Below are 23,933 nucleotides of genomic sequence, written 5' to 3'. Positions count from 1 at the left end.
CAACATTCTCGTATTGGAAAATTTGGGGAAATTTCATTGTTGGCAAGTAAATGGCTAGTCTGAGCAAGCAAATGCAATTTACATATGGATATTTTACTGTTTTACTAGCTTTAAACACAGTCCTCTTCCTCATACATAGCTGATAGCACTAAGATGGTACAATAATGCCTTCCTATTTTCCCTTAGCTTACAAGAGTGGTAATGCATTGCTTTGTCTTTCACATCTGTATCACTACATAATGCATTATTGTGCAATAAAATTGCCTTTTTTTCTTTTACTTTTGAAAGAAAAATTAATGGAAAACTCATATTGTCTGGTAACATAAACTCAAAACTGCCTGCCGTATGGAATAGAACACTTTCCGGCAGTGTCATTTACTGCTAACAAACCTATTTCAACAACTGATGCTTGGACTGCTTTGAGTATTCTATTTAATTTCTTTTCATTTTATGTTTTCAGCTGGGACAGCATTAGGCCTTGGAGTTGTGAACATTCTGCACACCATGAACCCCTCTCTTGTGATCCTTTCTGGAGTTCTAGCTAGCCACTATGTTAATGCTGTCAAAGATGTGATAAATCGACAGGCTCTGTCCTCTGTTAAAACTGTGGATGTGGTGGTCTCAAATCTAGCAGATCCTGCTCTTCTTGGAGCTGCTAGCCTGGTACTGGATTATACTACACGTAGAATATACTAGGTACCTGGAAGAATTATAGAAATGGACTATTCAAATTCCTAATGGGTGGAGGGAATACTTTACCCAAAATTTTTCTTTTATGGGAGCAGCTACTGAATCAGAGTAGTGTTCTGAATAGTTAGTGACTACTTCAGCATTTCCTAATTGAGGTATTTTCTTTTTATATTTTTCCTAAATTTCATCTGATTTCATAGGAACTAATGTGCAATTCAGTTGTTCTTAATCACCTCTGTTGATAAGCCCATATGTTGCTTTAAGTGCAGGTGAGTTATTTGTGAGCATATCTTGATGTATGGTAGGAAATATGTGATGATGTGTCAAATTAGAGTGAACATTTGGGGATCCATATCTCATTTCCCACCTGTGTGAAATGAGAAGTCTACAATGTGACCAGCTTTTCAGTTTCCAGGCTTCCACCCACGAAGTAAATACGAGGTAATCACCAATAGCAGGTAGTAATTTCAGTGGGTGGAAACGAGGGAAGCTGCCTCTACAATCAAAAAGGCTGCATCTAGAAATTGTGGTTCATGAAGGACTTGGTGAAGACAGTTATTTATTACATCATCTTTAGAGGGTGGAGTCTCATTTTAGAAGCTTTGCATATGAAGGAAAAAGATCGTGGTCTAGCGAGCTTACCTGCAGAGCAGTCCAAACAAACTGGCAAGCGTAGCAGTAAGCATCTTTGTCTTCTGGCTATGGCCAACAGTAAATTATTTGAGCTTTATTGTTTGGGGTTTTCTCAAGGGACTTAGTCTACTACTTTGTCTGCCAAATTAGCAGAGAGGGGACTGTTTATTCTTTGGTAGCCAGTTAGCTGAAATTGAGCTATGTGGTGCATCTGAGCATAAAGACTCTACCTTTCAAGAAACCTCTTCCACTGCAGAGTGACATAGTGCATCTCCTCAGCAGTTCTGGTGGCTGCAGGTACACTGTTCTTTTCCTGTATTCGTGATCAGCTTGCAGGATGGAAAGTAGAATGTGAGCCTTATCCTCACCTTCAAGACATTCAGAAGCCTGGGAGCAAAGTATGTCAAATACCAATGAAGGTTTGCCTAGGTAAACCAAGGTTTATGTTTCTTTAACTAGTCCTTCTTGATATATAGCTCTGTCTTTATTCAGCTGCTTTTTAGCACACTTTAAAGATACTGTAGTAATGACGACTATTTGACACAAGGAGAAACTGAAGAACAGACCCATGTAACTGATCAGCTATCCCAGAAAGAAGGTACCTGTGGAGGAACAGTCACAAGACCATCCTCTGGCCTGCATTTAATGGCCTATTTTGACATCTAACTCAGCCACCATTGATGATATTCTCAGAAGCCCAGTAATGTACTAGTACAGGGGAGTAAAAAGGGCCATTTCCACACTCGAACTTCTTCACCAACCAAAATGAAACAACCTTCTGCAACCACTGCCCTGTGCTGTACAATAATCATAGACTGAATAGCTGTTTGTGTAGGGAACCACTCCACTGGCTAATTCTGGGATATATACAGGTTGCCTTCAGTTCATCCTCTCCTCTACAAGGAATGCTTACTGAGAACTCACATATTCATAACAGATTTTAGAAACACCACCAGATCTCCCTCTTGATATCTCCAGGAATAATTATGCAGCCTCTGTACGATAGTTTTTCTCAGAATCAGCAAATACTGGCTCTTAACCACGTGCAAAGTTGTAGTAGGTTTTACATCACCAGGGGTTCTTAGTTCCTTTTCCTGTGCGTCTTGGTTTACTTGGTGATTCCCAGTAACTTCAATATCAGAGCGGTAGCTCCATGAGCAGGTCAAGGAGAAATCAGCTTTGCTCTACAGTGACAGTAGTTTAGGTCAGGAGTAACAATATTGAGGTTCTTACAGAGAGGAGCCCTGTTATTTGATCTTTCCATCCTCTAGCATCACAAGGAATCCCTGACTAAAAGTGGGACCAGGCTTTTGCTTTCCAGACCTCCTGAAGCTAGGGTATTTTTGATCTCAGACTCCAGATGTGTTTTTTTCCTAGCAGCTGAAGGGCGGGTACAGGCATAGAGAAAACAGGAAAGACTGAAACACATTTGAAAAGTTTTACTCTAAACACCTTTAATGTCTAGTACTGTTAAGAAAATGGTTCTTCAAATGTTTTTGAAAATGTTTTTTCTGTCAACTGGACAAGACCCTGCTGCATATGTGCATGTGGTGCAGAAGTCTTTGCAGTTTTCCCTGAGAAGTTTGTGGGTTTATAAAATGAAAAATAATTAAAAAATCATATTTAATAGCATAATAGTGATTTTAATTGTTTGTTTCTCCTTCCCCCCCTGTTCAGAAACCTCCCTCGCACTTCAGGCACTTTATTGCGTACCAGAGGTTTTACGGACACTAGCTCCCAATTGTATTCAACCCCAGGGGCAGCTAACATCAGATGTTCACAGAATATCTGCAGTACTGTGCTATCTGGTTACTGGATGCTGGCACTATGTCCATTTAGAGCAGTCCATACCATGAAAGTCATGGGCTCCAGTGAGGGCAAACCAGCCTTTATATCCATTACTGGGAGGGAAGAAGGGGAGTGAAAGCACAAGACCACAGCTGAGCTCTCTTTCCCCAGCTATTATCAGCATTTCAAAGCCTAAAGAAGCAGTGCCTTCTCATTACCTGCATTGGCAGCATCTGCTAATACTACCTGCTAATACTACCTGTTGGAGGAGGAGGTTTGGTTTTGTGGTCCCTGGTAAGTGCATATGGTATCCCAACTGCTGAAGCCTTAGCAAGAATGCCACTGTCCAGCCCTTTAAGCAGAATTGCATATGACACTCAAGAGCTTGGGTGGGAGGAGACCCTTCATGGACATGCGTGTTTATAATCAGCATTGCATGAGCAAGTATGAGCAGTGCTTAACTGCAGAGTACCAAAAGGTTAGAAAGTGATTTAAAACTGGAGTTCTTAGCGCTGTAGCTTATCATTCATGTAACCAGTGTAAGACCTCTGCCAGTCCCTATACCACATTGCTCCTCATCCTTGCACCTGGTGGAAAAAGACTGCTTTGTCCGTGACAGCTCTGCCAAAGCATAGAAACCCAACTAGCCAGGACTTGGGACCACGAGGAGGCCAGTTGAATTTTGCTAGCTATCTTTTTACAGATCATTGCTGATGCTTTGCAAGCCACATAGCAAATCAGATCAGCATCAAGGTCTGGGATTTCTTTTTGGTCTCCTGAGCAGCAAGTTTAGTTATTCAGTATTTTGAGTCTTTGATCTGCCATCCAGACACTCAAAATTAACAAATGCTTCAGCCTTCTGGTGGTCTTGAAGCACTGTCCTTCCTCTATTCAAGTGTATGAAAATTGTCAGAAGGACATAGTACCAATAGAGGCACTGTCAAGTTTGTATCACAGAAACACATCAGAGACAGTAAGGTCCAGACAGTTTATACTCTGATTCCATCTGCATCAGTGAAATCTGATCACTGTGTCCCTTTCAAATGCTGTGAAGAGTTTACAGGCATTAGTAAGGGTAAAACACCTGGACTGTACACCCCTTGGACCATTCCAGATAACTGTGTTTGGAAAATGGTTTATCAAAGGCACATCAGAACTAGTGCTTTGGCAGCTGAAGTGTAAGTGCTAAAGCCATGTATTTAGTACAGTTGTTTTAGTCTGGTACCAAGCTATGTTTACTTTATAATCAGAAAGCAGATGCTTTGCACTGTGGGCACATCATGTGTTTTAGTAACAAGTAAAAATGCTCAAGAGATTCCAAAGAAGACACAGAATGCCAAATTTTTTTTACACCTTGCTTAAGTTTGCACATACAGTTTTAGCACTGCTGGGTTGGTTCATTTGACAAGTTCACACAAAACAAGACCAAACCATATACTTTGCTGTAGTGCTCAAACCACCCACTGCTTCCACATTGCAGTTTGGTATAAAATCAGACAAAGATGGCTGCTTTTCAGACTGAGCAAGGCAATGAGAAGACAAGTAATATGCCAGTTCTTTCTGCTGCTGTCATAATTGAGGAAAGCTTTTGGGTTCACAACCCTCCTTCTGACCTCACACAGGTATCAGTTTTATCCTTAACAAATCACAAATTACTGTTAGGCTGTTACTGCTAGCTGAAGAAAGCTTTGCATGCTTGAAAGCACACATTTTTTTCCATTAGTCTAAAAAGAGGTAACATATCTCCACACCATTTTTGCCTTGCTTATACTATTAGACCACCATTGCTGTAACTCTATCTGCAGGTGTTCCAAATACTAGGTCTTGCAGCTTTTTTTGCATGAAGCACATTACACAGAAATTTTAAATGCAAATAAAGTGCCAAATTTCTGCTTAATTAAATGGAAAGTGTATGAAGACTGTATTTAAGGTAAAATTTGAAGAAGTATCCTGATTTTTTTCCAAAAGTTCCTTTATTTTTAATTTCACTTGCCTGTGATAAGTATGGATACATCATTTTTTTTAAAAAGCTAGTAAGATTTTACCTCATCCGTACCTTATGCCTTGAGCAGGCTAAAATTTCTGCACATGGTAACCAGCTGTGACCAATAAACAGCCACATGAAGCAAGAGATTAAATGTGTGCTTGTAACTATAGCCAAGGGCATTGCAACACTGTAATCGTATGTAATTGTCAGTGAAAGTTTTATTACTGATGGAAGATCTAATGACACACTCCCCTGTTGAACAGTGTTGAGTAGCCCTTCCCTTCTCAGACTAGAACATGAGGCACTTAAATAGCCCACCCCCTATAACATCAGACCACAAAGCTCTCGGTTGTCAGTAACCTTGTAACATCTGAGGATCCTGCAGGTCCGGTTCAGCCCCAGGCACACTACCACTCAGTGCCACAGTGTGCTGCTGCAGCATCACCGTTCTGCAGAAGAACAACCTTCCTCACATGACAGGTGGAGGAAACCTCTTTTGGCAAAACCAACAGACATCCACCTCACCCATTCTAAAATACAAGCCAGTAAACTATACATTTCCCTCCTTACCAGCTGCTCAGAAATAAAAACATCAGCTAGAAACAGGAAAGCCATAGCATGCTGGTTTATGGCTACTTAAAACTATTACCCATGTTTCTCAGGCTAACAAGATGAAGGTGCAGTGCTGTTGTTTTCAGGCTCCCTGCTTTCTAAAGAACCCATGACCTTCCCTCTATCCCCCTTCTTCTCTACAAATGCTCATTATCATTTTAGTCTGGCTGGGTGCTGGCTGCCACCTGATCACAAGCTAAACAAAGCAAGTTCTACACAAAGATATATTCAGGAGGAGTCTGCAGCTTCTCTTTCAATGCTGCACGAGATCTTTGTACACACACACCTGGGGTTTTATTTGAAGGATAGGAAATGTCAGTTGTTTTTTTTTTTCTCCAGATTCCACTGACTGACTTGGTTTTCTGCATCAGCTACATGCTATGGAGATAAGCAGCAACAGTGGGAAGTTAAGGCCAGTAAACAGAGGAATGAGTACACTCAACTAGGCCAGACGTAACACAGAATACTTGAATATAAAATTAAGGCAGAAGACAGAATCTACAAAATCTCAGCACAAGAGCTAGAGGAGGTAACCAAAATCCACAGAGCTGCTTGTTAAGTGTTCCAGCTAGATGGTGTACACAAAAAAAAAAAACCTGCAGACACATTGTTAGCCCCTGCAAACCCAGCTTATAAAACACTGCTTTAACTTCTGTAACATTGCTTTGGCCTTGAATTTGAGAGTCTTTGCCCATTTTCTTAGATTGCAGCTCATGCACAGTAAAATGTCCTATGAGACAAGACAATGTGGTGATTAATCAGTTCCATAACTCAGCATGCAGGAACCTCTCTAATCTGCTGATCTTTCAAACTGCAGTAAATTCAAATTAACATTTTAAGTGTTGTATATCTAATGCAGTGGAGTTTTCTTTTATTAAATTACCAATTCTAAAAGAAGTGTTTATTTGTAGAGCTTTGGGGCGAGTAGAAGACTGGAAGGGTTCAGTCAAGGTGAATGCATGATTGGTCAAGGCTAGCATTGAGTATCAGTATTCTATGGACTTGCTCTGTGCTTCAGTCCTGTTAAACTCACCTGCAGTACCCCTGTGAAGTTCAGAAAATATTTTCCTGCTTTAATCTTCCATGGAATTAAGCTTCCAGGCCTGTAGTCTACTATATTTTCATCACCACTCATCAGTAGCTTCTGAATACACTTGCAAACATGAGAATAGCTCCAGTCACTATAGACAACAGTAAGGTACAGCTTAACTATTGAAGCCCAACTGGCAACCATTTATTCAGTATCTTATCCACCAAAGGAACACAGCTGCTAGTAAGACAGTCCCTGAACCTTAGTAAGTTTTAATCTGCATCTGCAGCCCTCTTCAAACTGCCTGACAAAAGGTATTGAAGTAATTCTGCTACACACTACTTAAGCTACTGTTATCTTTGTTAAAAATAGTGAAATAATGTACAAGACTGAACAGACTGTTCTTACCAGATAGACAGCTAAGGTAAGTCTCACCATAGCAAGGCGAGAATATAGCCCCTGTGAATGCTGGGTGAGATGAGAGAGCCAAGGAAGCAGCAGAACAGATTTTCTGGATCAGTTTGTTTCATATCCAACCACCTTGGCAAACAGAGCTTCAACCCAGTAGACAGGCAGAAATAAGACAAGTCTTCCTTTCTCTTGCTCTCCAAATCTCCAGCCCACCACCCTGGTGGAAGAAAGTGTCTGCAAGAGTCAGTAAGGACAAGGACACAGTTCAAAAACCCCCCAAAAGCCTCTGCACAACAGATCTTTGCATAGGAAGCCAGCATTGAATAGATGGCAGAATAGAATATGCAGCAGAATATCAAAGGCTTTAATGACTCAGTGCCCTGTATTGTATTTCTAGCCTAAGATCTGCAGCTGGAGTGACAGCAGGAAACTACACAGAACTGCTTACCTGCAGAAGGCATTGTCCTCAGTTCTGCTAGAAGTGAGTTAAGCTCCTTAACAAGCCTGCTGCTCCAGTTTCCTAGAGCTTCTATCTTGTGTGATAAATTGGATAGGGAAGCAGTTTTTAAACTAAAGCTCTCAAGAGCTTTAAGAATGCTTACTGGAGACAAGCAGGACACCCTCTCAGAGACCAGGCACATTGCTCGCTGGTCAGTCACCAGGAAGGTGAAATCACTAACAATTAAGAGAAATGTTTGCTTACATTCAATTCAAACACATCCTGTCGAAAGGAAGCAGGAGAGCTTCTTAATTCATTCAAAGTCAACACATTTTGCTGTTTAACAGATCTTTAATATCAGTAATGGGGGAAGTGACATCTCAGTGCACAATAGCACAGAGACTACAGTTTTGGAGGCTCTCCCATTTGAGACACAGAAAGGAAACATGAGGAAGAACATGCAACCAAACAATGATCAGCTCTAGATACATCATGAGTTTTGGTCCAAAAAAAAAACATTGAAACAATTAATCTAATTACTGCAAACATAGCATCTTTGAGTAAGGTTAAGATATTGCATTTGTAGTGTTTCCATTGTGCTTTCCTTCAGCGCACCAGCGGAGCCTGCTTGAGTGAGATGAGGACTGAACGCATGCGGGACACATCTTTTGCCTGCTTACTAGACTTGGGATTAAAGTCACAGAGCTGAGCCACACGTTCCCATTCAGTGCCCGGAAAAATGTCTTCTGCATCATTCACAAAGGCTTCTTCAGCTGCCCTAAAAGCAATGCAATGCACCTTGTGTTAATGCCCAACATATAAGGCACTCCCTCCCTCTTACAGGATGCAGTTTCTTTCAGCATGTTTCATAAGAAATGTGACCTGACAGCTGCTTGTGGACATTATGGCTACTTAAGCTCCCACAGCCCCAACCCTGGAGATGAAAATAGGTTGCAGTAGTATGCTACGCACAAGCAGTGCAGAGGATTGCTGTGTAAAATGTTGGAATACAGGTGTTTGGTTTTAAGAATAGTTATTGAGTCTTTGCCTAAGGAGTCACCACACGAACTGCCAGGAAGTAAGGTACTCCTATGTAGGCATTTTACTTACAGAGGAAATGCCGAAGTCTTAACTAGGTAAGTCTCTGCCACTTGATGGCTTATATTGGACACATGCCAACTAGAAATTTACAACTCCCTGCAAGCATGTCTTAAAACAGATTCCATCTGAGCATTTAAATCAGTCCCAAGGCCGACAGGCCATCATAAAACTATCTGCTGATGATTTCCAATGCTGTAGTGAAGCAGCATGAATCAAAAGGAATTTAAGTAAGTCATGAATCCCATGCTTGTGGGTGCTATAAACTAAAGCATATCTTGGCAGAGGGGATGACTCATCTGAGGTCAGCTTACAGGATAAACACATTTCCCTGCTCTCACCATAAGGAGACTTTTTACATTACATACAGGTTAGGGCCAGTGGCTTCCCAGATGTATCCTTATGGCATTGCTATGCTGCCAACAGCATTGCTTCAATGCATGGATAACATGCCAGCATCTAGTTCATGTGAACCGTGGGGCCCTGGTAGCTGCCTGAGTGCAAGAGCAGTAAGCATTACGAGATCAAACCAAATCCATCTACTCCAACAAGCAGTACAGAAAAAGCAGTGAAGATGACTCTCCCATGAGGGTTCAGCACTGTTCACAGGGATGATAAGGTTACAGACACCACTGAAGACAAGGGTCACTACAACACTGCTACTTTATGTGACATGACACTTTTAAGGGGCAGTGAAGATTTTTTTACTTAACTGTTCTAGGCTGTAGCAAGGATGATTTATGTTTGTGCTTAAAGGTGAAGAGAAGAAAAGAAACAAGGAGAGAAAGTTTAAGTCAGATATAGAAAATGAGAATGAGTTTAATGCAGATGATCAGCTGGCTGAACATGCACTAGTAGCTTAGCCACATTCAGGAAACAGGCTGCCAGTTTTATTCTGCAGCACTTACGCTGCACATTTGCATTGGATATATGAAAATAAGCGTTTTATTGGAAAAATCTATCAAAATCAACCCCAGGAGACTTCAGAAAAGTCAAACACCACCTGTAAATCCATCATTTCACAAGTCTTGGTTTACATCCACCTACAGTTAAGTAATGAATTCTACACTGGACCTTCAATATTAATGTACTCAAAGCCACATCATGGCTCACCAATACACCTTCTAAAGGTGTCACCTTAGAATCTGTGGCATGGCCATCTTTCAATTCAAGTCTATAAATTAAGGGAAGATATTAAAAACACATGAACAAACCAATGAATATTGCAATTCTTCCACCCCACGGAAACTAGCATACTCATTGGAGCTTGAAAGTCATGGCTGTATGCTTATTGATCTATTAGGCTGGCAAAATGTCTACACAGGGCTGCTCCTAAACGTTCTCCCAGCAGCTAATGCTGATTTTCCAATACCACCTTCTTGTACTTTTCATCTGTTCTCTAATAGCATCCTAATTCTACATGAATGCACCTCTTCCACCCTGATTTATGTCAGGGGATACCTTTCCACCTTCCTTGGCTTGCAGAGCTTTATGTGCTAGCATTGCTTGAATATTTTTCTGATTATTAGGCAAATGAGCACAGATCAGGAGCTCAATACCTATTACAGAGAATGCAGAATTAAACAGTGCTTCTCTGTGGAAGTGACTAGGACTAAATGCAGCATCCATGTGAGACTGCAGACACGAACCCACATACCCAGCAAAGCATCTGGCTAAGCAGTGTTCGCTGGCCTGGAAACAACTGTAAACCCCTACATCTAAAGACTACTGAAGTAATTACCAAAATTCCGGTAGTATGTATACTACATGACTTAATCTGAAAGTGCTCGGTGTTGTACAGTGTATGAGATCCTTACAGGAAAACTGCACTTAATAGTGCAGATTAGAGTCCATCCAAAAAGTAAAGGCTATTTACTTATATACTTATACTGCCCTGAAATATTCAGAAGTCACCTTCAGACATTCAGCACTATTTCTGATCCTCCTCATTACCTAGTTGACTAGCAAACAGAATTAGTAGTTAAGCAACATACACATAACCAATCACGTCAGCGAAGGGTTGTTTGTAGAAAGCTTCATCTGCCACCCTAGGTAGCAAGTAGTCCAACAGGCAGGCAAGCAGGCAGGAGAAAAGAGATAAGGATGAGAAGTACAGAACACAGCTGAAGGCAGTTTTAACAAACACATTAACCTTGTATCACCTAGGCTTACTGTAACAGGAAAGGAGCTACCACATGAAGTGTATCAATTAAGCCATTGATTCAGACAGGCAACACAAAAGCTCTGCTACATCCTAGAAGCTGGGAGCAGCTAGTTTAGGACTAGAGTCCCAGTGTTAGCATTAGGGTACTTCCAGGGGACAGAAACTACCATTAGGAGAGAGATCTCCAGGCTGATAAGAATGCTAAACACTCCTTCTGTGCAACGCTTGTTAAATGGACCCTGCGCCAAAATGCATAACCCTGCACCCAAACACTGGCCACAATAAAGCTATTGGAGTATCATGAGCTCTGGCCACCAACTAGAAGAGTGCCAATCCTGTTGCCCTTTCTTCGCCCAACCAAAAGACTGTACCTCAGTGAACAGAAGTGTCAAATCCATAGTTTTGGAGGAAGTGTAGGCCTCCCTTCTTCCTTTAGTAAGCAGTAGAGTCTACCTAAGACTCTACTTACTCAAGACAAATCTGCTGGCCATTTTGATAGGAAAAACGGTGTTTCAAAAAAGCAGCTCATCTTGAAGTCTGTGGGTTCCCAAAGTATAAAGCAGCCCCGATGATTACCTGGACAGAATGACACTGGCAATCCTCGGTCAGAAGCAGAGATCTAAGTGGTATTAAGTCAGCACTATCATATTTACTTTTACGTAGCTTGAAGTCCAAATTCCACAGGGAACCAATAAGTAAGCTTACTAGCCTAGCAGCCAGGTCATTAGTTTCTGCCCCAGGGCCCATAATTAGACAATTCAAACCCAACATAGACACAGTCATCATTTAGTTCTTCACTAGCAGAACTGAGTCAGGTTATTTCTCAAATGCTTCCAAAAGGAGCAGCCAAAGGTTTTAAGATATCTAATGAATTAACTTGTAGCAAAGACTAATGAGAAGGTCACTTCCATGTGTTCTAAAGATAGCAAGTAAGATTGCTAGTCTCAAGGTACGTAATTACAGTCACTGAAAATCTGTGTAACTAGTGGCATGCAAACAAGTGGGTAGACTAAAACTTTTTCTGGGCACATTCAAACTTTGTGTCTTAAGGAACCTTCAGTAATTCTGGTTCATTATCTTAATGCTTTCTCTTGCTATTCTTGGACATTTAATCTAGTTTCTAAGAAAACCTAGAAAGATAGTCTGCCACTGGAGACCCATTTCTTAGTAGGAGAGGTTACTTTAATGATCTGAAGGACTAGTGCCTTAGAACATACTAGAAGTACTCTAACCTCTTTCCCCCATTACTTTCATATCCAGTACCATAACTCTTCAGATGGCTGGGGCTGGAGAAAACTTACCTGTTGCTTGCTTTTGTTTTCTGGAGCTTTTCATCTTGCCTTGCATACCACTCCTCCAACTCCTTTATTGCTTTCTCTTTCCATTCTCCTTCCTGCTTTCGTGAGTTCGCATCTGAAGATTTAAGAATTGATTTGTCAGTCATGTTTGTTCCAGCCGGATCTTGCTAACATTTCAGCTGATGGCTCAGGGTGCACCCTAGTGTAGACAGTTGCTTCATCTACTCAGGTAAGGGTTAGGAGATTTCCTGATTTAGGCCCTGAGAACTCTAAATACCATGAACATTCAGAGGATTAGCTAAATAAAGTGCTTGCAGTCCACTTCAGTTTAGGATAGGCATTTGTAGACTAATTCAGATTCAGTCAGTCTGTTGGCCTGCAAACTGTTCAAAACCAGACACAGTCACCTTGCTCTGCTAGTGCTAGAACAAAGCTCAGTAAAGCCTCTGTGCTTAGACAAAGTGAGGGAGCCTGGCACTCAGCATGCTTTTACACCCAGCCTACAGTTCAGGACAAGCTCATCCACTGTAACTAGCCCAGAAGAGGATCAACAAGCTCAGCTCTATCTGGAATCATGTCGTACAGAAGATTCTGTCCTAACAACTTCAAGCAAAGCCTCCTCCATAATGTAAGTGGAAAGCATACCAGTTTGTAGGCTCTTACAAGCTGTCCACAGGTAGGTATCACTGTATTTGACAGCTGTATTTAGTTTAGTTACTAGTCTATTACTTAACTTAATCTAATAGCTAAGATCTGTGTGACAACAGATGGCCTCAGCAATTACAAAATGAGCAATCTTTATCCTTTGAAAAAAGTGCTGATGGCTGCAGTATTTATTCACTCTTTTCTGCTGATAAAAGCTGTTCATTTTCTGACAGCTTATTTGTAAGTAAAGGGCAGGCCACATGAATACTCTTAAGGTTCAGAAAGCCACTTGCTTGCTGACTCCTACACCAGTATTAAGTCTGCTTACTGGAAGACTCATCCAGACTTGCTGCTCAAACTCAAGCATGTTAGATTCCCAAAAGCCAGAAGCCCTTGTTGAGAATTCTGCTGCTTAAGAAGCTGCCACTAAGTTACCCACAAGCAAGAATACTACTACAAACACCCTCCTTACCAAGTTGCTCCAGGCGCTCCTTTTGCTCCTCTCTCCACTTACGAATACTCTCCGGTTCAGACTGTAGTCGATCTACTTGGGATATGGCAGCATAGGAATCTGTTGGACCATTACTCTCCTTAAAGGGAAGGAATACTAACATCACTTACACATGAAAACTGAATATTTCAGATAACTGCCTGCAAGCTACATAAAATTACGAACACATAACACATTCAGCTGATGTTGTACCACATTTCTGCCATTAACATGAAAAATGTCTTGCTGCAAATTCCAGCAGGACTGAAGGAAATTAATACAGGATTGCCTCTAGCAATCAGGGATCAAACACAAATTCAAGTTGACTGGGGAGTCAAAGTATGTCAGAGTTCTATGCCTGAAGAAAGCAGAAGACAATGCCTAGCATCTCACTATGCAGTTGTAGGCCTAGAGATCCTCCAATTCATTTCACCTTAAATATTTGCTGTGAAAGTAATTTTTTATTTTGTTATGGCTTTGTGCATAAGAGTTTAAAACATTCTAACTTATTTGTCTACTTCAGAGACATTTGAGAACTTAACTGATATTAAAAGCCCATGTCCTTTAAAGACATCACAGAATTTGGATTGCTGTACACAGCTGTCCTGGTTTCAGCTGGGATAGAGTTAATTTTCTTCTTAGTAGCTGGTATAGTGCTGTGTTTTGGGTTTAGGATGACAACAATGTCGATAACACACTGATGTTTAAGTTGTTGCTCAGTTGTGCTCACACTGGTCAAGGACTTTTCAGCTTCCCATGCTCTGCCAGGTGCACAAGAAGCTGGGAGGGGGCACAGCCAGGACAGCTGACCCAAACTGACCAAATGGCTATTCCATACCATATGACGTCATGCTCAGTATATAAGCTGGGGGAAGAAGAAGGAAGGGAGGGACGTTTGGCATGATGGCGTTTGTCTTCCCAAGTAACCGTTATGCATGATGGAGCCCTGCTTTCCTGAGGATTGCTGAACACCTGCCTGCCAATGGAAAGCAGTGAATGAATTCCTTGTTTTGCTTTGTTTGCCTGCACAGCTTTTGCTTTACCTATTAAACTGTTCTATTTTATTTTACTTTAATTGGTAAACTGTTCTTGTCTCAACCCACAAGCTTTCTCCCTTTTACCCTTCCGATTCTCTCCCCCATCCCACCAGTGGGGGGGAGTGAGCGAGGAGCTGTGTGGGCTTAGTTGCTGGCTGGGGTTAAACCATGACAGCAGCTTAGAACACAAGAGACTTTTCAACATTTAAGCATCAAAATAGTGTGAGTGCTAGCACACTTGTTACTATACAATAGCTCAAAGACTTGCAATGAATAGGGCTATCATTAATACATCAGGTTTGCAAAGCTAATGAATATTGTGCTGTTTGCCACAGAGGATACTCCCAAGTGCAACAACTTCTATTAGTTCACCCTACTCTTAACAGACCTAAGAAATACCACTCCTGACAGTACCAGATGGACGGCAGGTAATGACAGATTTGGCTGCATCTTGCCCCTCTTTGGACCTCGTGTAGCCCTTAATGAAGGAATAATGCAAAGAGAATGAGCTAGGCTGGTGCAACAGCACCAGGCTTCACATTCAATCCAAAACAAAATAAATTGGCTGGCTGCAGGGCCAAACTAGTTACAGGTAGCTAAAACAAAAGTTACATATAGCCCATTCAGTTTGCTCTTCCTCATTAAGAGGAAACTCTATCAACCAAGGCAGCTGGTCACTTAGAACTGCAAACACAAAACCAAGGTATTTCATCTACCTTCTGTTGTATAAGGAAGCACAAAGGGCCAGTAAGATACAGTTTTCCCAGTCTCACAGCAATGATGAGGATACAAAAATGTTAGCAGCAGTGAAAGCTGTTTGTGTCTCCACAAAGCTCAATGTTCACTTAAAACTGTGGAGAAGTAGCTCATATGCTGCCTCCTTCCCAAGCATTCATTTAATCAGGGCTATCCAGCCAACTCTAATACCAGGCAATGACAATGCCTTAGCCAAACTTGTGTGAAATTCAGTTACAACACAGTGATTGTCTTAGCATGCCTCATTCCTCCCTGGCACTAATAAAGCAAGTATCTCGTCCTTTTGTCATTACCATGGCTGACTAATATGCTTTCATACTATGATTGAGCTATTTAGCCATCAGCATAATTTCATGCAACTTTCTGTCACTAAGAAGTGTTTTCAGTTAGCTCCTTGTAAGACCAATCTTCGTAAGACAACAAGGACACATGAATTATCCTTAAAGAGCAATCAATTCAGAAAACTGCTTTAAGCTAGACAGTCAGAGCATGCTTTCAGCTTATTAGACAGTGGTAAGTCAATATTAAGTCATACCACAGAGCCTATCAGTCTCCTTACAGTGGTTATGTCCTATTAAGCCATAATTCAAAATGGACTGCTGCTTTAAGTTGCCTCTAAGTTCAGAGCAAGGGCATATTAAGAGCATTAACAGCTTTATGAGATGAGCTATCAGAATAGAAGTTCCTCTTCAGAGAAGAGATAAAAGGAAATTAGAGACAAGAAATCAGAAGTATTAACCTAGATTAAGGTAAGGTTCCCACAGTAGAACAGCACATTCTAAGTACAGAATACTTCTATCTTACCTGATAGACATCTCCATTAACCACTCCATCAACAGCACCTGTAAAGAAGTGACTGTAGTTTAGCCATTTGAGAAAAGACAGAACAGCCAAATTAACACAAGGTCATTTCTTCATCATGAGAACGTGTTTCAGACTACGTAAACAGCAGAGCTGATACTGCTGAGAAGCTGCTACAAGCAGTGTTCTAAAGTTACTCTCATTTTCTCCTCCCTTTCTTAGAAGCTGGCTACTAGACAACTGTTCAGAAGTTAAGAAGCATGGCTCTCACTGTTTTAGTCTCTACTTGGAAGATTAACAATCCTGCAGCCAATACTTAGTAATTCTTATCCTAGTTTGATTACCTCCTAATTCCTAATCAGCTCAAAAGATAAAGCTAACATTCCTACCAAAGTTATCTTTCTGCTACCTTCTCTGATGACATGTTTGATAGTTTCCTACTTCAGCTGCAGTATTATTCCCTCTGAAGTGACACTGGCAGTAGAGCCTCAGGAACAGGATCAGCTAGGAATCTTTGCCACAGAACCCTAAAATTTCATCATACGAAAACACAGCCATAGGGAACACGTGTCAGTTGTGAGACAAACATTTGAGTTTGTGAAACTATTTAAATCTCCAGACTATGCAAAACGCACAAAGATTGTCAAGAACTGCTAAATCTCAGCAAGGCATCTCTCTGAAACAGGGCTACGTAACATCTGCGTGCAGGATATAAACAAGTCATGTTACTACCTTTGTCTCACCCATAATGCTACCATGGATAAACTTATCACACAGAAGTGTTTCTGCCATGTTAATACACTCTTCAATGAAAGAAGAGACTGTACAAAACTCGCCTAATAGTAGGCAGAAAACCAAGTTATCTTGTACCACCTTCTTAAATAAGATAGCTAACTCACCTAAAACTAAGAGCATTATGCTGCTGTATCCTCTATTTCTTTGTGGCTATGTATGCCCGAGCTTCATGCTGGCATTAATGGCACACAGGAAGCTCTTCATACTCCCTTACCAGGGAACTAGGCAAGTATTATTAAGTCCTTATCCCTGAGCCCTGAATAGCAATTATTAATTGTATTAGGTAGAGGACTGTAAAGTCATCAGTTCAAACATGGTAGTTAAGTTAGAAGATACTAGTCTCCAAGAACATAGTTACTAGCTTCAGTAGAGGAAGACTCAAGTTAACAAAAAACTAGCTTTTCAGATATGAGAACTTAGTATTTTATAACTAGACTCCTGTATCTGAAAGATGGTAGCTACTTTGTCTAATTGCTACTCCTCTGCAAGTTACAGGAGCCAAAAGGAACTGGTTTGAGAGGCACATAAAGCTAACAGTATCTGTCCGCTTCACTGCAGCTACCCTGCACATCACATCATCGGTCTGGAAGCTCCCTCAAAGCAGATTTGTAGAGATCACTGCACACACACTGACTTGGGCAGTTACAGCTACGATTAACAGTTCTACTAAATAGGTTTATGAAGACTAAAGCCCAAAAGAAAACATGCTTACACTTCACTTTCCTTCAATTTAAGCCCATCTGCACTACATACACATGCTGCAGCTGTTCACCTTGTTTTGACAGGGCTGGAATTAAAAGCTAAGCCAGGGTCTATAACTCATATTGACATTAACAGCTTGAATAAGCCAGCTGCCCACTCTGCCTACCTTGGAAGAGCAGAGAGCAATTCTCATGTTTGGACAATCGAACTGGAGACACGAGTTTATTGCTACAACATCCAAGAGAGGCTAGCCTTTAAATATATGTAATTCTCATCTCCAGAAGGCAGGCAGTTGTTTCATGAGACACACACCTTGGGAAGCACTGACTCACCAGCTAGGTGAGAGGACTAATAAGTCTTGAAGGTTCTTCCAAGAACTGTGATAATATGATTAACTTTTCTTGTTACACCAAAAACCATTCATTAAGGTCTTCAGTAATCACGCTGGTAGTCTGCTGAGGTAAAAGGAACATTATCATTGCTGAGGGCTGCAGCTGAGATAAAACAGATGTGTTTGTCTTACAGCCGCTTTTCTTCTGTGTAGAAACAGCCACTAACTGGCACAGAGCTAAGTATTTCCAGAGGGAACTCAGGTCAGATGCACTAAAAGTATTAAAACAAACTTCCCATCTGTTTTGAGCTTCCTCGAACTTGTGATTAAGATGCAGAGTCAGCATGCTGACTGAGCATACCACAAGCAGAAGAGGAAATGGCACTCTACTAGCATGCTGTTTTATGCCAATACAAGTATGCTAACTGGAGCCAGACCAATAGTCAAATGTCCTCTCATTTCAGCTCTCCAGTCTCAATGTGTTTGCTTCTGAACTTAAGATAAAGCTTTATTTCTAAGGATACTGTTGCAAAGAACATGTCCAAACATCTACATTTCTGTAACATACGCTGGCAATAGGGCAATAATGAAATTCCACACAGCAACCCAGACAGCTTTTAGAGTCTGGAAGGGTTCAGAAAGCATAAACCATATCAGCTATCTTGCATTCACAGGAGAGAAGCAACAGTCAAGCTTGCCAGGTACAGACAGCTAGAATCAGTGCCCTCCACAGGCACTAGAGCTTACAAAAGAAAGGGCTTAGTAGCTTGAAGATAAGTACAACAGTTTTTCCACTTCAGTCCTACAAGTCAACGTATGGCTTCACAGGCTTATCACAATGATTATCTACTCTGAAGGTACTACTTGCATTAATACCAGACTCAGTACTGCTTGGCATAAAAGGAAGTTTGCTTAGCCTTGTTCAATAGCCTCTCTGAATTCTTACTCTCAATGCAAAAGAAGACAGCTATCAGAACAGTCAGAGGCAGGACTTTGCAGAGGTAGCTCTTCCAACACAAGTCCAACCATTTCCTAATACATGGATTAGTTCCTCCTGAGGTCTTCCTATCCAGCTATGCTTTGCACAATATTCTCATGCAGGAGAAATGAACTTCAGTATGACCATACACAAAAGTATTTTTAATGAGCTACTTTCAGCATCTCTTTTAAATAGTAAGTACTCTACTTCTTCATTGATACTTTGAGTGAACTAGTAGCTATAGTTAAAGCAACAGAAGAACATAACCAAGTTTAACATATTCTGGCATAAGGTTAAGTAACTTCACCACTCAAGGCCTAGTTTCCCATCCTTTTCCTTTTGGGTATAGATCATGCTTCCCGTTCACCCACCTCTCATCAATAAGACGATGAGAAAGAATTTTCTCTGAAGTTTTTGTTTAGCTAGGTATGCAAGAAACTGAGGAAGAAATGGTTTTTCTAGCCATAACTCATTCTCATGCCTGTGTGCAAAATAAAGGCAAGCAGGTCAGGAAGAGTGCTTCTTTCCTGTGTTTTAGTTCTAACCTGCTGTTATACCAAAACCCATTAGAGTTCCCTCATTTTCAATACAATCAATAGGCTAGTACTAGACCATACCTTCCTCTGTCTGCAATAATGCTGTGCCATAACAGCTTCTGTAACTTCCCAATAGATGTAGTATTCTCTTGTAAACAGAAACATTGTTTTTTTCTGCCATAAGCTTCATAATAATGCGGTATTACCACGAGACAGCAAATACAAGTTAAACAGATACCATCCCTTTATTATATCTTTCTCAGAGCTACCTTATGGTGCTTTGAAGCCTCAAGATACTGATTGCATAGCAAAACTCAGAATAATAGCTGTTCAAACAATTAAGAAAAAATATCAATAGTCACAAACAAGCATCTCTTTCTGTCTGTGGTGCTAACTAGAGAGACAGAGGAACCAATTCTTTCCTAATCATATTTTCAAGCAAATTGATATTCAGTCCCTGAAAGGCTATTAAATGTGGTTTATGGACAAAGCACCAAATGCAATTAAGTTTCTTAATTCCTAGAGAAGCTCATGAGCCTCTTCAGAAGATGAAGAAACATCGTTCATTCAAGTTAATATAAAAATGACAGAGCTTGAAAAGGCAATGTTTGAGACTAGACAGCCTTCATTAAACTTGTGTGTATTTCCATGATTGTTAACATATAAAACTGCTTGTCTTTGAATGTAATTCTCCATAAGAAGCTACTCGACAAGCTGTCACAAGGTTTTTATATTGACATACAAGTTCTAGAACCCCCACACTTCAACCTAAACACACTCTCTCCTGCTCAGAGGATGCAGCACGTGAACTGCTATAACCTGAAGACGTCCTATTGTCAGACTGGAGAGAACTGAAGAATTTGACTGTAAACAAATGCAAGCATTGATTTATCACTGAAAAGGAAATCTCATAAAAGACCAAGTTACTGATAACTAGGAAACAGAAATGTATTACTTGACTCATACAGTACTTCCTGTTTTCTGAAGCAGCAATTATGCTTCATCTTTTGGGAAATAAGAATAGTTTTCACATGCCCAGGAAACTTGAACAGGATAGCTATTTACATAATAGCTAGCTGGCTTACTGGTTCAGGCCAGTATTCCAACCCTGACCACGGCAATATGAAGTGATGCGAGTGAGACACATGATCTTGGCAACATTCTGCCATTCCCCCCCATACTCACCCAGTATCCACCATTACTACAATTAACAGAAATATACACTGATACCAGTTTCCTGATATTGATATTAACAGTTCATGAATTCAGTGCTGTCCATGTAGTTGTCTAATCTTTTTTTAAGAGGCTGCAGATTAAAAACTGCTTGTTGTATGAGACAACATGTTTCTTTCAAGTGTATTCAAGAAGTTGGCAACTGCTTCTCACAATATTTGAAGTTAAGATCTTCAGCCTTCAGTTGACAGCTGCCTGAGTTATGACTTTTGGCCCAGTATTTAGAAAGAAAACTTATCTAACAGACCTGTAAATAAGAAGTTCAAAAAGGTTACGGTTAAAAAAAGTAAATCCACAAATCCTTGATCATGATGCTTAAGGATTTACATAAGAATTTGTATTATTTCAAGAAGAAATTTGCGTTCACCTATTTAACTTAATTACAAAACAGTTTAATAAACTAATATGCACTAGAGACTAGAGCTGTCTGATATTTGTTAGGATACTGATCAAATGCTAAGAAATCTGAAACACAAATGGCAACAGAAGTCATTAGTTCATTCGTCACCATGCCTGAACCAGTACATTTTGCACTGCTGCAGTCTGCACTTTTTAACAGTGAGTGAGTACAGGCTCCAACAGTCAATAAATGGATGTTCTGTTAAAAAATGGGACCACCAAAAGTCCACAAGCACTATCTGCTATGCCTATTTAACAGGCCAGAGCATAAATGCAATCCCAGTGCATACAAGAAAGCACAATGACATACAGATCACACCTAGACTTCCCAGATCCTTAGATCATATTATCATATTCGTTATTTTATGACCCTCTTTCTAGAGAAAGTTCTCCAATAACAGTTTTGTATTCCATGACAAATGAACTTATGTGACTTAAGAAAAAACTCTTGAAAACCAGCTTAAGAACTACTTTCACATATCAAGCCAATCTAGAAGTATTTAACAGGTTGACTTTTTGACAAGGAATCACCCTGCAATAGCCACACTGCATTCATGTAGAGAAGGTATGGATCTAGCTAGTTCTAGCACCCTGTGAGAAAGGCCAATGTTAGAACTTTCTCCAAAGAAGTTAGTCTTCAAACAGCTACTTTAATGTTCCAGAGCATGTTTGGAATGTAAAGACCATATAAGGCATAATGTTTGTCTGAGGTTTCTGAAAGAGGGGGGGTTGTCCACTGTGTCTGTTTCTGCATTATACATATAATATGGAAGTCAAGTTATGTCTGATACCAAAACAGGATGGTATTCTGATAGCAATTATCCTCCCGTTCTAGTGCTTGAGCAAGTCACTCTCCTGTAAATACCCTTTTTACAGGAAGTATATAGTCTGGATGTTTTGAACTTCATGAATGAGCTGACTCTAAGGGCATGCTACTGCTAAATAAGCACTGGAAGCAACAGGTCTCCATTACTCAGTTGGAGCTGTGGGCTTTATTCCAAGAGATAGTATGAACCTGCATCCTCATACAAAAGATATGCCAGTAATTTCAGTAATCAGGTTGCATAATGAAGAGTTAATTCTAAAGATGTTCCAGCAGTGAACTGGGGAGCAAAGTTATTCAACTTAGTCTGAAGAAGAGTGGCATCTTCCTGAAGCAACAATGGAATGTCACAGTCTGAAGAAGAGTGGCATCTTCCTGAAGCAACAATGGAATGTCACATGAGAGTAAAATATGTTCCTATGGACCCAGTGACAAGTACAAGCAAAGTCTTCCAAGAGTGTTGACACATCAGTTAAGCGCAGCATCATCCTACATTCACAACTCCTTTCCACTTAGACTTCAGTTAAAAACCCCAAACCTTTTGTAATTAGAAGTGTTCATTCAGGGCTGCTTTAGCTACTGTTAGACTAACTGAAAACAAACTAACCTCTAGTTCCCAACATACACAGCCACCCTCCTCTGAATGTAACACTGTGCTCTGCAGTGTCGGTTTTCTCACATTCAGTACAAAGGTTGCCAAGCAATAAAGGCTAGAGGCTTTGTAAAATTAAACATTAGCTCAACTGCTAGCATACTTTAAGGTCACTGCCTCTGAAGACAGAAACACAAGTGGCAGAACAACATATTGACTTATCCTGCTTTCAGTGGATCTTCATTTCAGGCAGGCTCCTGGATTAGATGTGATCAGAGTTACTCAGCAGTGTTCTCAACAGGCTACACTTCAGCAAGCCTGGGCACCCAGGCATCTTTAGAAGATATAAAGACCACCCCGTCTGAGGGAGCAGAGATATAACTTACACAAGGCAGAGCACACCCAGGACGACCAAGACGGCAAGCCTGCACGGCCCAGACCTAAGCTCTGGACCATCCCCGGACAGGCAGGCCCCGCTCACCGGTGGCATGTGCTCGGGGCAGAAGGAGGAGGCGAGGGCCCTGCCGGCACCGTCCCCTCCTGGCCACGGGGTCTCCGAGGGAGAAGCAAAGCTGTGAAGCCCCGCCAGGCCAGCACCCTCTCCTCCCCGCCCCACCCGCCGTCCCTCCCCGCGTACCCGAGTCGAGGCCCTCCGGAATCTGCAGTGCTGCCGGCACCTCGCCGCTCTCCAGGATGCTGTAGCCCTCGTCATTCTCGATGCCCGCGATCTCGTTCTCCTGCTGCGCCAGGAAAGCGGCGGCAGGATCCTCCTCGGCGCCATCCAGCGCCCCGTTATCGGCGGCGGCCGTCGGCTGCTGCTGAGTACCGAAGAGCTCCAGGTCGGCCATGGGGGCAAGAAACGGCGGAAGCAGCAGGGTGCGATCGGCGGTAGCTTCCGTACCTCCGCCTACGCCAGAAATCAGCGCGGAAGGGGAGGGCGCCCCGCCTATGCCAAATGAGAGTCGAGCATCGCCCAGCGGAAAAGCCTATCAGCGAGCGGCGGCGGCGGGGCTGACGGAACTCTCCGCGTGATGCCTTGGGCTCGAGTCAATCAGCGCCAAAAGCGTCATTGCGTCCCGGGGAGGGCGGGGCGTCGTGTCGCGTTGTGTCGTTGCGGGTGGGAGGCGTCGTTGCGGGTCGTCCGGCCCCTCCCTCCCACCAGAGCTGGCGCGTAGAGGAGCCGGGCGGTGGCGGGCGCGTGGCTTGCGGCAGCGGGCGGTGGCACCCTGAGGTCCGGCCTGGGGCCAGGCCTCGGGCTTGGCCTCTTGCATACGCAGCGCCCGGTCCGGCAGGCCCGATAGGTACCGAGAGGCCTTTGCTTCCGCGTCAGTCATAGACCAGGATTTGGTCTGCGGCAGGGACTGACTCTCCGTTGCATTTCTGTCAGAGCGCGCCGTTAAGTGAAGCTGTGCTGGCTTCCTTACAAAGGACAGGTGCTCCTCTTGAATCTAGGGCAGACAAGATAGTGATCCAGTGTAAACGCCAGTGCCAACACAACATTGAGCCGTTGGCATCTTGGAGACAAATTTGAACCTGCAAAATAAGTCAATAAAAACATCAGTTGTTTTCTGTTCTGATTTTGTGTGTTTTCTGTCTGGTACTGGGAAACTTAAATTAGTGTCTTTTCAAGTTCCATGTATTATATTGACCATATATTGACAAAA

General features: G+C 41.8%; 2 protein-coding genes across 9 annotated transcripts in view; one reads left to right on the top strand and one right to left on the bottom strand.

Moving 5' to 3' along the window:
- The window catches only part of GNE (glucosamine (UDP-N-acetyl)-2-epimerase/N-acetylmannosamine kinase), a 36,309-nt gene extending 33,351 nt beyond the window's left edge, over positions 1–2,958 (top strand). For all 6 annotated transcript variants that reach the window (XM_087741268.1, XM_087741272.1, XM_087741271.1 and 3 more), the window contains one exon: positions 461–2,958. In XM_087741268.1, coding sequence (XP_087597394.1) covers positions 461–696 — 236 coding nt within the window. In that variant the 3' untranslated portion in view covers positions 697–2,958. The remainder of the gene's footprint in view (positions 1–460) is intronic.
- Positions 2,959–7,830: 4,872 nt separating this feature from the next.
- On the bottom strand, positions 7,831–23,291 carry CLTA (clathrin light chain A). Of its 3 annotated transcripts, XM_009466654.2 has the most exons (7): positions 22,907–23,291; positions 15,883–15,920; positions 13,268–13,385; positions 12,154–12,265; positions 10,683–10,736; positions 9,402–9,437; positions 7,831–8,368 (listed from the first exon to the last, which is right to left on the bottom strand). In XM_009466654.2, exons 1-7 carry the CDS (start codon positions 23,115–23,117, stop codon positions 8,197–8,199), a joined length of 741 nt encoding a protein of 246 aa, XP_009464929.2. In that variant the 5' UTR covers positions 23,118–23,291; the 3' UTR covers positions 7,831–8,196. The 3 variants fall into 3 exon arrangements, with proteins under 3 accessions (XP_009464929.2, XP_087597401.1, XP_087597402.1); XM_087741275.1 differs by lacking the exon at positions 9,402–9,437 and having other exon boundaries at positions 7,835–8,368; positions 22,907–23,290; XM_087741276.1 differs by lacking the exons at positions 9,402–9,437; positions 10,683–10,736 and having other exon boundaries at positions 7,903–8,368; positions 22,907–23,278.
- Positions 23,292–23,933: the final 642 nt, after the last annotated feature.

The sequence above is a fragment of the Nipponia nippon genome, unplaced genomic scaffold, assembly GCF_047370975.1.
Source record: "Nipponia nippon isolate SJK-2023a ecotype South Korea unplaced genomic scaffold, ASM4737097v1 scaffold_8, whole genome shotgun sequence".
Lineage (NCBI taxonomy): Eukaryota > Metazoa > Chordata > Aves > Pelecaniformes > Threskiornithidae > Nipponia > Nipponia nippon.
This window is presented reverse-complemented; position numbering and strand designations above follow the sequence as displayed.

Coding starts and splice junctions, on each gene's coding strand:
- CLTA (XM_009466654.2), bottom strand. CDS start 23,117: ATGGCCGACCTGGAGCTCTTCGGTACTCAGCAGCAGCCGACGGCCGCC. Junction 13,386..15,882: donor TTAATGGAGATGTCTATCAG/GTAAGATAGAAG, acceptor CTTCCCTTTAAG/GAGAGTAATGGTCCAACAGA. Junction 10,737..12,153: donor AAAACAAAAGCAAGCAACAG/GTAAGTTTTCTC, acceptor CTTGCTACCTAG/GGTGGCAGATGAAGCTTTCT.